General features: G+C 41.0%; 1 protein-coding gene across 9 annotated transcripts in view; it reads right to left on the minus strand.

Moving 5' to 3' along the window:
- Utrn (utrophin) overlaps positions 1-13,851 on the minus strand; it is a 489,906-nt gene that overhangs the window by 128,809 nt on the left and 347,246 nt on the right. For all 9 annotated transcript variants that reach the window (XM_085842639.1, XM_085842635.1, XM_085842637.1 and 6 more), the window contains one exon: positions 8,879-9,035. In XM_085842639.1, the coding sequence (XP_085698765.1) occupies positions 8,879-9,035 (157 nt within the window). The remainder of the gene's footprint in view (positions 1-8,878; positions 9,036-13,851) is intronic.

The following is a 13,851-nucleotide window of genomic DNA, read 5'->3' on the forward strand; positions in this document are numbered from 1 at the left end:
CAGGATGGCCTGACTCCTAGTGCTTCCCAGTTCTACAAGGAGCTTAAAGAATGGACCAGAGAGGGAAAGAGACAGAGCTTCAGTGAGAGGATAAGAAAATCAGGAAGGCAGGGTACCTAGAAGTCAAGTAGAGAGGACCAAGTGTGGGCTGAAGCCCAAGACTAGCCAACTCTAACATCCACAAGTTAAGACAAGAGGCACACAACTCAGTGTAAGGACCATGGCTGAACTGAGGAGAGAGAAGTTCCTGGAAATACATTCTTAAGAGTCTTTTGTTATTTTTAACATAGTTTATATATGTTGAAGCATAATATACCATTTTATTTGTCTGTTTGGCTGGATGGGTTTTTTGTGGTTTTTTTGTTTGTTTGTTTGTTTGTTTTGAGACAGGGTCTCTCTATATAGCCCTGGCTGTCCTGGAACTCACTCTGTAGACCAGAGTGGCCTCGAACACACAAAGATCACTGGATCCTCCCTCCCAAGGGCTGGGATTAAAGGTGTGTGCCACCAATAACTGGCTTATATAACTGTTCTTGATGCCAACAGATCTAACTATAAAACAGCAAACTCCACAGCAAGATGAAACCACAGGGCCACTTATCTGAATATTTGGACATTCACTATAACAGCAAGGCATACAACAAAGCACAGAGAGCCCTTCCCACAACCTGGCACTAATGAGAGCATATGGGTGCCCTAGTAGCTGGCATGGACGAGGGGCATCTGCATTGGGGCAGGCTGGAGGCAGTGTTGGTACACAGCAGGCTTCTTTAACCTTTGGTTCTCAAAAGAACTTCATGGCTTACTGCAGGAGAGAGATAGAAAAATGATAGAAACGTAAGGAGAATCTGCTAGAATATAATTTACTCCCTTCCTCCTCCCAGCTTGCTTTCAGAGCTAAATCAGCATGTATGGATCTAAGTCATTTTGTATGGTAGCAAAGAAGGCCAGAGAGTCGTTAAAGTTGATAGCACTAATAAAACTCAAAGAAAAAAAGGAGAAAAATGGGATTATGTTCCATTGGTATGCAAGCAAAAAATTCTTTTAATTCTCCTTCATAGTGCACAGTGCCGTAAAAGTTTTGGTTAATGTCCCTAAATGATCAGTTAAATGTATAAATTCATTTTGGTTCCACCCCACTGGCATCAAAAAATAAAGGCGAAATCGGAATACTAAGTATGAATGCTAAGACTCTCCAACGTGTCACAGTAACAAACCAGTCTTTCCTCTGCATTGTTGAACACAGACAGACACACATACACATGCACAGAGATACACAGACATGCGCCTGCATCCCTCTAATTCAGCAAATCCATTAGTGGCTTCTCTCATCAGCCCCCGTTAGATGCTAACATTCAAGTTCCTTCTCTTTGAGCTTTGCTCTCAGTGTTAGGCTAAAGCATCCATTTTTAATCTGTGAGTTGACCCCTTTGGGGGGGGGGGTCAAATGACTCTTTGACGGGGTCACCTAAGACCATCAGAACACACAGATATTTATGATTCATGAAAGTATCAAAATTGCATCTATGTAGTAGCAATTAAATAATTTTACAGTTGGCAGGGAGAGTCACCACAGCATAAGGAACTGTTTCAAATGGCCCCAGCATTAGGAAAGTTGAGACCCCCTGAGCTACAAGCATGAATGCAGTACACCCCATTACTCTGAGAAATACAACCAGGACATGCAAGGTCCTCACCATAGTAACCTGGATAACATTCTTTAAGGACTTTTTACTTTACGGACTCTCTACTCCAGGGCTTCTTAAAGCCTTCCCTTATCAGCCACAGCATACAGTCATAAGCATCTCTGCTTCCTGGTTGTGTGTTCATGTCCCTGATGCAGGGCTTTTGATAGTGTTTATCTTCTTGTGAAGGTCAATCCTGCTGCTAGGCAGCGTGTTTTGTGAAAATACAGGACCCTCTAGTTAGTGCTGTGTGTTGAGTATCTGTCTTAGTTAGGGTTTCTGTTGCTGAGAAGAGACACCATGACCAAGGCAACTCATCTAAGGGACAACACTTAATTAGGGCTGGCTTGGTTCAGTGCATTCTCATCATGGCAGGAAGCATGGCAGCATCCAGGAAGACACAGTGATAAAGAAGGTGCCAAGAGTTCTACATCTTGATCCAAAGGTTGACAGAAAATGACTGACTCTGGACAGACTTGAGCATATATCAGAGAGCAGGAGATGACTGACTGTGGACAGACTTGAGCATAAATCAGAGACCTCAAAGCCTACCCCCGCAGTGACACACTTCCTCCAACAAGGCCACACCTCCTAATAATAGCGCCACTCCCTGGGCCAAGCATATCCAAACCACTACACTACCTAACACAGGACGTCAACTCTCAGATTTAACATGGAAGCTGAAAGAAGAAAGGAGCTGTTACACAAAGGAAATGGTCACTAAGCAACAAAGATCATAGAAGTGGTTCACCTGGAAGCGGGTGGCTGGTTTCACAGAGGCCATTTCGTGCCCAAGAATGGCCATACTCTTTAGTTCATCACCAATCTGACAGCTGTCAAGCTGCCCCCTGTCCCTCTAAACACGGACATCCTGTGAGCCCCATCTCTTGGGAGTGAGTCTTCATCTATTGCTCCCAAACTTAGAGGACATGATCACCTGTAGCCACATGAACGGTTAGCTGGAGTAGAGATGGCTCCTTAAGAAAGCTGATTCAGGGTGCCTATAGGTAAAGGCTCTACCAACAGATGGGGGTGCAGTGTGTTTCTGAGAAGGAAAGCAATACAGTTGCAAATTTCAGAGGAGCACTTAGAAATGTTTAACTTTAGAACATTGGGTTGAGGAGGTATTTTTTTTTTACAGTTTGTAAAGTGCTTGCAATGGCCTTGTACACTGAGGATGTGAGCTTGGTCTCCAGAATCTACTTTTAAAAGCTAGGCACAGTGGGGCATATGCTTGTCATCTCAGAACCCAGGAGGGAGGGAGAGCTGCATGGGACCGTGAGGCTCACTGGCCAACCACCCTAGCCAGTGTAAGACTTTGTCTCCAAAAGATATAAAAAGAAAGGGGAGTGGGGAGGGGAGGAGGGCAGACAAAAGGAAGGAAAGAAGGAAGGACTCTCTGAGGATTGATACTCAAGGTTATTCCTAGGCTCCATATGGATGTACACACAGAGATGTGCATAATATACATGCATGGGAACTCCTCAACCCAATCAGAAAATAACTAATTTACTACCATAGAAAAAAATCTCATAACACACAACAAGACCTCAACATTACAGGTTTGTAGGCAACCTCAGATTAATAGAACTGCATCATACACACATGCAAATGCACAGAACCCAAGTTTAACAAGGAGGTATTGACATTTCATTTTTGTTGTAGCTTGCTGGTTTTTTGAGAAAGGGTCTTATTACATAGCCTTGACTAGCCTGGAACTCACTATGTAGACCAGGCTGACCTCAAACTCATAAAGACCCACCTACTCCTTGTTCTTGAGTGCTGGGATTAAAGGCGTATGTGCCCACATGTGGTGGAGGTTTTAAAAAAACGACATCAGAATCTGTTACTTTAATGAGTAAGTTTTCTTATGTATCTTGGCAGTTTGGTTTAAGGCCCAAATGTCCTGATTCTTATATAATGAGGTGTGGATATAAGAAATTAAATTGAGTTAGGCAAAGGGCAAAGTAACCCTGAGGGAAAGGATGCACACCAGGAAATTATACCTGAATCATGCAATTTAATCATTCTTGGTGATTTGCTTTTATAAAACCAACATGCATTTTATTGGGAAAAGCGTGTTAGAGCTCTGATAATTGCCTACGCATAACTCAGTATTTACATTACTGTGAAAATAAAGTGCAAATTGAATATTCAAAACTGCATATGCAACTGTAGGCAACTTTTGAGTATCTGAAGTTAATTCATGGCATTGCATATCAACACTATGCACACTGTAGGTGCTTTATAAGAAATAACTGACTGGATGACATGTTGATAATGAAGTTGCATATAAATCATCCGAAGACTCAAAGAGGCAAAAAAATAATAATAATTAAAGTCATTGAGAGGAACGTCAGCCATCTTCACTCATTTTTCAAGCCACTTAAAGTTATATGGTAGTTATTTATTTTAATATTTAAAGGAATTAAATATATACATATATGAGAAAATAACGTGATTGTGTTATCTACCCAATCTGTAAAGTCTGGAATGTGACTCTTGAATAATTCAACAAATTAATACTGCATAGGAAGTGGGGAGGTGGGGGAAAGCACTGTTGGGCTGTGTTGGATGGTTAATAGGTATTAATGGCATTGTAGTTCCCTGAAAGAGCTCGTATAGCCTATACAGAATTAAGACAGAAGTGATCAAAACCACCAACACAGACCATGGTGCTAAGTTTTAACTGCCAATTTGACACAGTCTAGAATCAGTTTGGGAAACATTTCAATGAGGAATTGTCTACACTCAGTCAGCCTTATGGGCTTGTCTATGGGACATTTCATTGATTACATTAACTGGTGTGGGAACATCCAGCATGCAGTGGGCTACACCATTCCCTCGGCTTAGGTTCTGAATCACTTAATAGTAGAGAGGAGTAGTAAGCATTCTTGCATTAAAGCATTTCTCTCTACTCCTGAGTGTGGGTTAGATAGGATTTACTGCTTCCCGTTCCTGGTTACTTGACATCCCTTCTTTAAAATGATGCACTGTAACCCGGAGTTGCGAGCTCACATAAACCCTTCCTCTCCCAAGTTACTTTTTGACAGCACCTTTGATCACAGCAACAGAAACAAAGTAAATGCACAGAGTCTCAACAATTACAAGAGTAAACACCAGCTTCGACAAGCTGAGCATTCTACCTTGTATCCAGTCGCAGGCCAGATCATCAACAAGCCCAATAAAATTAGTATCAACACAACACATTTCCAGCAAACTACAGGCATGATCTAGCATCTGTACTAGAAAGTGGAAAAATTTCCATCCATAGAGGGCTCACACCAGCAAGGAGAGACAAGCTCTGAGGACAGAGGCCACCCCAAGTCTTCAGTATGGCTCATCTTCCTGCAAGCCTTTTTTCACCTCTTCAGGAGCATCAACCTCAGTAGCTACTTTGCTTCTTGTAGGCTACAGGTAGCTGTCGTGTTTTGGAGCAGAGTTATGCTAGGGGTGGTTTTCTACTTTTTAGCGGTTTTCCTATAGTTGCAAGATGTTTGCACAGGGAGCGATTTAAAGCATGATCCTGTATTACCTTTCTAACTGGCGATCTCAGAGCCAAATTTTAAATGGATAGGATTTCCTTTGGATCCATCCAAAGAAACCACAAGAACAGATCTCTGGGGGAAAGGAACTATTGAAACATATCAGAGAGATACAGAGGCCAGCTTATACTGCTTTTTGGACAAAGGCACCAACTTTAACATATAAGGCATTCCATGAATAGTATGCATGGGGTGTGGGTGGTGAACAGACTGGTAATTCTATTATCAAAGAAATGCTTTGGAAATGTATCATTAAATCACATTTTTTTTTTAATTACGAAGACTTTTTTAAACTTTATCAGGAAAATTTAAGTATCTAAAGCAGATAATAAAAACCAGCAATAATAAAAAACAATCACCCCACCAAAAACCCAACCTTGTACTTTATAATAAAAAAAAAAAAACTAAAAGAGGGAGGGAAAAAAAAAAACCAATGCATTTTTCACAATGCTAAAAGCATATCTGTGAAAACATTGTTTAAAAAAAATCATTCCATGTTCTGTGCTGTAATGCTATAAATAAAGAGAGTTCTAAGTTCTTTAGAGAGGAATTTGGAGATAAGCATGTCCATGACCTCAATTGAGTCCATGTGCAGTGTAAGCAAGAACAAAGATGGAAGATAGGGGTGAACAAACAGGGATGGACAGACAGACAGCAACCAGGGGAAACTGCATGAATCAGCATGTCACAGTCCTGCCATAACTCTCTCTGAATACTCTCTTACTGCACAGACATAGGCTGTCCCCTGCACAGAACAGGAGCTGTGTCTGCTCTCTGTACCAGGTGCTTAGAAACTACCAGGCCCACAACAGGAATATGATGAGTATCTGTGAAAGTGAAGGGGGGTGGGGGTGGGGGTGGGGGAGACAGCTGCTCAGATTTCATCAAGCTAAGCAGCACTCCTCCATTTTCCTCTATGCAGTGAGCATGTCCTTGAGCTTCTAACAACTGCTTAGAGGTTACAGGTGTACACTAAAGATTTCTCTTCATAGGAAGAATGTGAGATTGGAGAAAATGGACTTTTTTAAAAAAATGTTGCCTGGCAACACACCTGTAAGAGACTAAGTTTAAGGGAATTGCTTGACTCTACTGTAGTTCAACTGCCAGAGACTTTTCAAGTGATGGTGGTTCCATAAGAAAGGTACGTAACTTCAGACAGATATTAGGGCTTCAGTGTGCACCATCTTCCAGAGGAACACACTGCAGGATATTTAACCACACTGTGAATTACTGTGTTCTTTACTGAAAAACAAAACAAAACTGTTTCTCAGTTTTGCTGTGGTGTGGCTCAGTCCGTAGTACACACCTTTAATCCCAAACAAAGGTATAGTTAGTTTGCAGAAGGAAGCACCCATGTTTGAAAGTGATGTTTAATTGAGTAGCAGACAAAGTGATGAATCAGAGAAAGACTTCACAGGACATGCCCAACTCTCAGGAAAAGAGAGAGGAAAGGGAAGCTACTTAAGAGAGCAATGCAGAGAGAGGGAGGGAAGAAGCAGTTTTACTGGGAGAATTTTACAGAGACAGATTGAAGAAGGAACCAGCCAGAGAATGGGAAGGAGCCAGAAAATTAGAACATATGGCTAAAGTTAGTATGAGGCCAAGCAGAGCAACTCAGTAAGAAACTGAGAGAAGCTAGATTAGACCAGCCAGCCAGAGATCAGAAAGATCTAGAAACGGTGAGTGTAAGTCTCAGAGGCAGAAAACATTGTAGGCCTAGATATGATTGTACAGAAGCTAAAAGCTTTCAGGACTAGGCCTTGGTTAGTAAGCCTCTGAGACATCAATTACAGGAGAATAAAAGTTACATTTACAGGATAATGTGTGGATACTTGGGCACTAGCTGGTAGTAATATTTAGGGAGGTTCTAGAAGCTTTCAGTTATGCAGCCCAGTGGCAGGGACTGCTCTACTTCAGACCCAAGCTCTCTGTGCAATGGAAAATCTTGGTTTGTTAACACCTGGGAAAGTAAATGAAGTAATTGCCTCCCTGAGACTCTCCTGAAGGCATACCTAGTGGGTATTTTCTTAGTCTCTGTGTCTTTCTATCTCAGGGTTATCTGTCTATCATGTTCTCTTTCTACTGACATAGTAATTTTATTCACTAAGCACAAGGGTCAAAATAAAATAAAACTCAAGACACTATCAACATCGGTTAGAACATCTTATGTAATAGATGGTATCTTCCCTCAGGAACAGGCATTTGCATTCATCTTTCAATTGGGAACAAGGACACAATGTTGCATTAAAATGTACAGACTTAGAATGAGAATTCATACTGCACATGGGTAGGAAAAATACAACAGAACTAAATGATATTTAATATATGAGAAAAGAGTATAAAAGGATATAAATAAATTAATGGAACTTGGACTAGGAGAAGATATTTAAAAATCTAAGGGCTGAGGGATATGTCAGGTGACATTTCAGGATTCATTGTTCATTGTCAGAATGCAAACACAGTGTGTGTAGAGGTGGATGTCATGCAAAAGGAAATGTAACTTAGAGAAAGAAAATGAAACATAAAAAGACCATAAAATGATCTTTTGTTTCACACTGTGATCTTCATTTGATACAGGACTGAAATTTGCCCTATAGATTTTCTCTCCTTTTAATTTTAAGGTACAAGATAATTTCAGGTTTTGTTTGTCTTAGTTTAATCTCCAGCAAGCTAGGCAAGTACTCTACCACTGGGCTATATGTACAGAGAATATCTTGTGTATTGTATGGATGTATTGTTTGTCAATTAAAAAAAAAAATTCTGCCCTATAGGAAAGGGTAGAAAAGAAGATGGGACATCCAGAGGCAGAAAAGATTAAGAATTGTGGGATAGAGTAAGGCAGGGAGAGCAGTGTTCACCCAGGGAGAGGACAGAGGACAGATGCATGAAACCTGAGCAGACGTAGCCAGTCACATGGCAAAACTTAGATTAGAATAAACGGGATATAAGTTAGATGGAGAACAAACCAAAGCATATGACCAAGGTGATTGCAGATATATTTTGAGTCTCAAAAGTCGTCATTCGAGGAGCTTGGGGCCAATAGGAAAAGCTCACATTTTACAGCTATATCCTTAGAACTACTTTGGAATTTTATTCATGTATTTATTCATTGACTTGAGACAGGGTCTGAGTATATCACCTTTGCTGGCCTCAAACTCACATAGATCCACCTGCTTCTGCCTCCTGAGTGTTGGAAGAAAAGGCATACCACGAACCCCAATTCTACATTAAAACCCTTTCTGACACCATGACTTCTATACTCCTGATTAGGTTACAGTTAGATATAACAGCAGACACGCCCCTGTAATCCTAGCACTGGGAGGCTTTCTAGTAGATTTCTTTGGATATCAGCATATTAGAAAAAAACTTCACAAGTTATCTTTTATTTTTATCTAAGTATGAATGTATAGATGCATGTGTGCATGGATTTTAAAGGTAGGGTCTTGCTTAATAGCCTAGTCTGGACTCAGACTTATCATGCTACCTAAGATAATTTCAACCTTATATCGATCCTTTAGCAACCAACAACTAGATGCCAAAGAATGGGGAACGCTGTGGTAATTAGTTTAAATTTTCATTTTTTGAGAACTTCATTCAGTTTGTTTATCGAAATTAATTTTTTAAAAAGTACACAAATGTTGTACTTACCTTGCAGTGGTCATACTGGAGCTGTAAAGCAGGAACGTCCCCTCCAATAGGCATCTGTTTCTTAAGCTCCTCATCTTTCATATTGAGCCATTTGATCAGCTCTTCCAGTGACGCCAGCAACCTGTTCCATTTCTCAGCACTGGCCTCCAAATGGGCCCTGGTGATAGATAAGAATGAAGGTGATGAAGAAGTGCCAGTTGCTAGCAACAAATTAAAAAGTGATACATACTCCTTTGACCTTGTCACCATATACACACAATCACCAAACAACACATCCAAAACAACGAGCAGGAGGAGGAGGAGGAGGAGGAGGTGGAGGAGGTGGAGGAGGTGGAGGAGGAGGTGGAGGAGGTGGAGGAGGAGGTGGAGGAGGTGGAGGAGGTGGAGGAGGTGGAGGAGGAGGAGGAGGAGGAGGAGGAGGAGGAGGAGGAGGAGGAGGAGGAGAAAGAGAAATTTTTCTTGTGGTACACAAAAAGTACTCTGTGAGAAGCAGTTATTTCAAAACAGCTATATTATCCAGGCTATGTCTGTAATGCTTACAGTTACAAACCAGGTTATGATCATTCACATACCCTATGCAAATATTAAATACAAAAATTCAAATAATTTTCTCATTTTTATCAAAATACATAGTTAGAGGGAGAAGAAATGGAATGCATATGAAATATCTAGAGTCTAGTTGGTGTCTTACACCTTTAATCCCAGCACTCAGGAGACAGAGGCAGGGAGATATCTCAGTTCAAAAACAGCCTTATCTACAGAGACAGATCAAAGTAGTTGAGCAAGGGATAAACAGTGAGAGCTTGTTGCAAATACACACACAGACGCACACACACACACACAGAAGAAAAAAGACACACAGACACGAGTTACTAACTTTTATGTTTAAAAAGTATTTATTTAAAATTTATTCATTTTTCTCTCTAAATGAACAGAGTAATCTTATTTTTTTAAAGATTTATTTTTCTATGTTATTTATTTATTTAGGGTTTTTCGAGACAGGGTTTCTCTGTATAGCCCTGGCTGTCCTGGAACTCACTCTACCAGGCTGGCCTTGAACCCCGAAATCCGCCTGCCTCTGTCTCCCGAGTGCTGAGATTAAAGGCGTGCGCTACCACGCCCAGCTCTCTATTTTATTTATAAGAGTACACTGTTAGCTGTCCTCAGACACATCAGAAGAGGGCATCAGATCTGATTGCAGATGGTTGTGAGCCACCATATGGTTCCTGGGAATTGAACTCAGGACCTCTGGAAGAGCACTCAGTGCTCTTAACCACTGAGCCATCTCTCCAGCCCCCAGACTAATCATTTAAGGAGAGGGGATCATTAACCCCCAATCTTTCTTACACTGAAGTAAATTGTTAGAATTAAGACATTAGAAATATTTTTTCCAAACTGTTGAAAAATCAGTAAGTCACTATCTAACCAAGAACTGCTTGGCTTTAAGTTGACTAGAATCCTTTGAGAATCTTAGTATTAAGCAGAGGACAAATTCTTCCTTGTTTTTGCTAAGACCCTGGAAAAGGCCCATCCATCTAGATTGGATCCCATAGAAGGGCTGGATTTAAAAACATGTACTATTTAGAGAAACTCCATTTATTCAAGGCATCGCACTTCCCTCAGGACTGCTATACCCAGGAGGATGGGCATGAATGTGAACTCAGTGCTGAGCTGGTGAGATGGACTGCCTTGCATGTCTGCAATCAGCCAGGTGCAGAGGGTCGAGCCTATTGGAAATTCACATAGCCTCACTGCTCAACATCTTCCAAAGGGAAAGCCTTAGCGTGTATGTGAGCAGGGGTGTGTGTGTGTGTGTGTGTGTGTGTGTGTGTGAGAGAGAGAGAGAGAGAGAGAGAGAGAGAGAGAGAGAGTTATCTTGGAAGCTTCAGCTACATAGAGCACACATTCAGACTCTTTGTCTTTATTTTCTCTAATTAATTAATTTATTTTTATTTTTTACACTCCATATTTTATCTCGTCCCCTCATCTACCCTCTGACTCTTTCACATTCTATACCTTCTCCCTACCCCCTGTCTCCAGGTGGATGTCCCCACACCACCTGACCTCTAAACTCCCTGGGGCCTCCAGTGTCTTGAGGGTTAGGTGCATCATCTCTGAATGCACACTGACCCAGCAGTCCTCTACTGTAAGTGTGTTGGGGGCCTCCTATCAGCTGGTGTATGCTGTCTGTTTGGTGGTCCAGTGTTTGAGAGATCTCAGGGGTCCAGATTAATTGAGACTGCTGGTCCTCCTACAGAATCGCCTTTCCCTAACTCAACAACAGGGGTCAGCTGCCTCTGTCCATTGATTGGGTGCAAATATCTGCATCTGACTCTTTCAACTGCTTGTTGGCTCTTTCAGAGAGCAGTCATGACAGGTCCCTTTTTGTGAGCGCTCCATAGCCTCAGTAATAGTGTCAGGCCTTGGGACCTCAGCAGACTCCATGTCTTCTAAGACAACCTTCACCATGATGTTGGCATTAGGATCCTCACTTCCATCAATCTGATTCTTTGTCAAGGACATGGAAGCTATCCACCAGGCTCAGCCACTGCTGTGTCTCAGACCACGGAGGTAATGTCCTGTGCACCTCTGTTCCACTCGTGCGTCTGTCTCAAAGTGAACAGTTTTGCTAGAGGTACCACAAGCTTTGCCTCACTGATCACATTTAGGAGCTATTTCCAGCGATCCTCATTCAACAATTATCATAAATTTTGGCTAAAAGTTCATCTAGTTCATCTCTAGCTTACATAACAATAACTGGAGTCTACCAAACAATACTCTAGACGGAAAGGAAAAGCCGGTTCTCTGGGTGCACTTTAAAATACTGCACGCCGGCATTCACACAGTTACTGCAAAGGCTAATTATCTTCCCATCTCTTCACAGATGTGTTGCCATCTGGCTAATAAAACAAACTACTCAAACTTGAACATTCTATGCCTCATTCCAAAAGGTTAGCTATAAAATATTAAAACATGATTTTTAAGTCTTAAACATGTTCAAAGAATTTTGTAACTACCTAAAAACTGTATAGCTTAAATCTCAGTTTAGTTTAGAATTGGGAAACAGATCAGTAGATAGGGAGCTTGCTGGACAAGCATGAAAACTGGATTCAGATCCCCAGAACCCACATCAAAACCAAACCAAACCAAACCAACCAAACTAACACAACCAACCAAACTAACCAAACCAAACCAAACCAAACTAACCCAAACCAACCCAAACTAACCCAAACCAAACCAAACCAACCCAAACTAACCCAAACCAAACCAAACCAACCCAAACTAACTCAAACCAAACCAACCCAAACTAACCCAACCCAACCCAAACCAAACCAAACTAACCCAAACCAAACCAAACCAACCAAACCAAACCAAACCAAACCAACTCAAACCAAACCACACCACCAAGCAAAAAATCAAATAAAAAAGGAAGGCAGACATGGTGGCTACATATAATCCCAACAATAGAAAGGCAAAGAAATCTAGCTACATTAGCTGAAATCCATAAGCTCTGAGTTCAGCTGGAGACCCTGACTAATTAATGAAGTAGAGAAAAACAGAGGGAGACACATGACTTCAACTTCTGGCCTCCGATGTACATACACACATGAGCATGAACCCATGAGGACACATATACACAAAAGACACACACAAACACATTCATTTTCTTTTCTTTCTTTTACTATTGTTTCTATTTGTTCCACAGATGCCAGGATTGACTTCACATGATAAAGCTGTGTTCTGACAAGATCCTGCTTCTACATGAGCTCCAGCTTTTCTGGATTCTTATTAATTTCGGGCAAGTCATCCGGATAAACTTTCTTGCCATAGAGCATGTCTAAATCATTCCAATCATATTAACCAAAATCCCTGTACAGTTATGAGCCATAATGCAAAATACTTGTTGCATGATGTACACCTGACAGGGCTGTTACAATTGCTTACAAACCACTGTTAAATGCAAAGACAGCTAGAAATCACAGCTCTCCATTCCACCCAGAAGTGCTGACTATCTACTGAGTAAACCACTTCTGTGCATATCCTACCTCTTACCCAGATCTGATGCGGCATCATCAGTGTCTGTAATTTCATCATCAATCACTAACTAAGCTACATATCATGTCCCTTGATAATAAAGCCCTATATGCTTCCTGAAGAGCACACAAATGTCTTCCTAGTGCAATGGACTCTATTGACTAGACAGAAATACTGGGATTGATCATTGATCATTAAAATATTCAGGAATCCAGCCCCAGAAGGACCATCTGCACAACTGAAGGCTACACTTTTATAAGAGATGCTAAAGCTGCTTTGAAATGAAAATGGAAGCATCGATTCCATGTACATCTCCATACCTCTGCCTTCCCATTATAAACACTGAGCTCATCGGACAGAATCTCTGCCTAGAAAACCTGCTGCTTACTCTCCACATCGCACCTCTGTGCTTAGCAGATTACTACCATATGCCCAAATAGGCCCAGCCTGCTGCTGCAGTAGCCTTTGGTGTTCCTGATTCAGTTTAGTTCTTTCATCTTTCAAGATGAAAGTCTTTTCCTGGTCAGTGGTTGGAAGACTCTGTAAGGCGAAACTGTATGTTTGTACTTGGCTTAGTTGTGGTCTCTCACCATTGACTATAGACATTTTATAGCTCAAACTGTGCCAATACTACAGATAGCAGGTCATCCACATGTTCAGGGCATTTTCAGGTAAAACACTACTTTACCTAGTTCATTATTTGTAGAAACGTTTTTCAATAATTATCACAGTGTCTTATAGACATCAGTTCATACTTAGCATATGTAAGATGTGCAGTGCAATAGACCCTCTCATTGATTATAGTATTAACCTTAGATAGTATCCATAATGGATTCTGCCTTACATAGATGTCCCAATTCTGGGTGAAATATCATTTTATAAAGCTCTAAGTTTTATAAGTTTTTACATGACTAGTTATTCAAAAATTATAGACTTAT

Source organism: Mus caroli, unplaced genomic scaffold, assembly GCF_978045245.1.
Source record: "Mus caroli unplaced genomic scaffold, Mus_caroli_1 scaffold_9, whole genome shotgun sequence".
NCBI classification, from domain to species: Eukaryota; Metazoa; Chordata; class Mammalia; order Rodentia; family Muridae; genus Mus; species Mus caroli.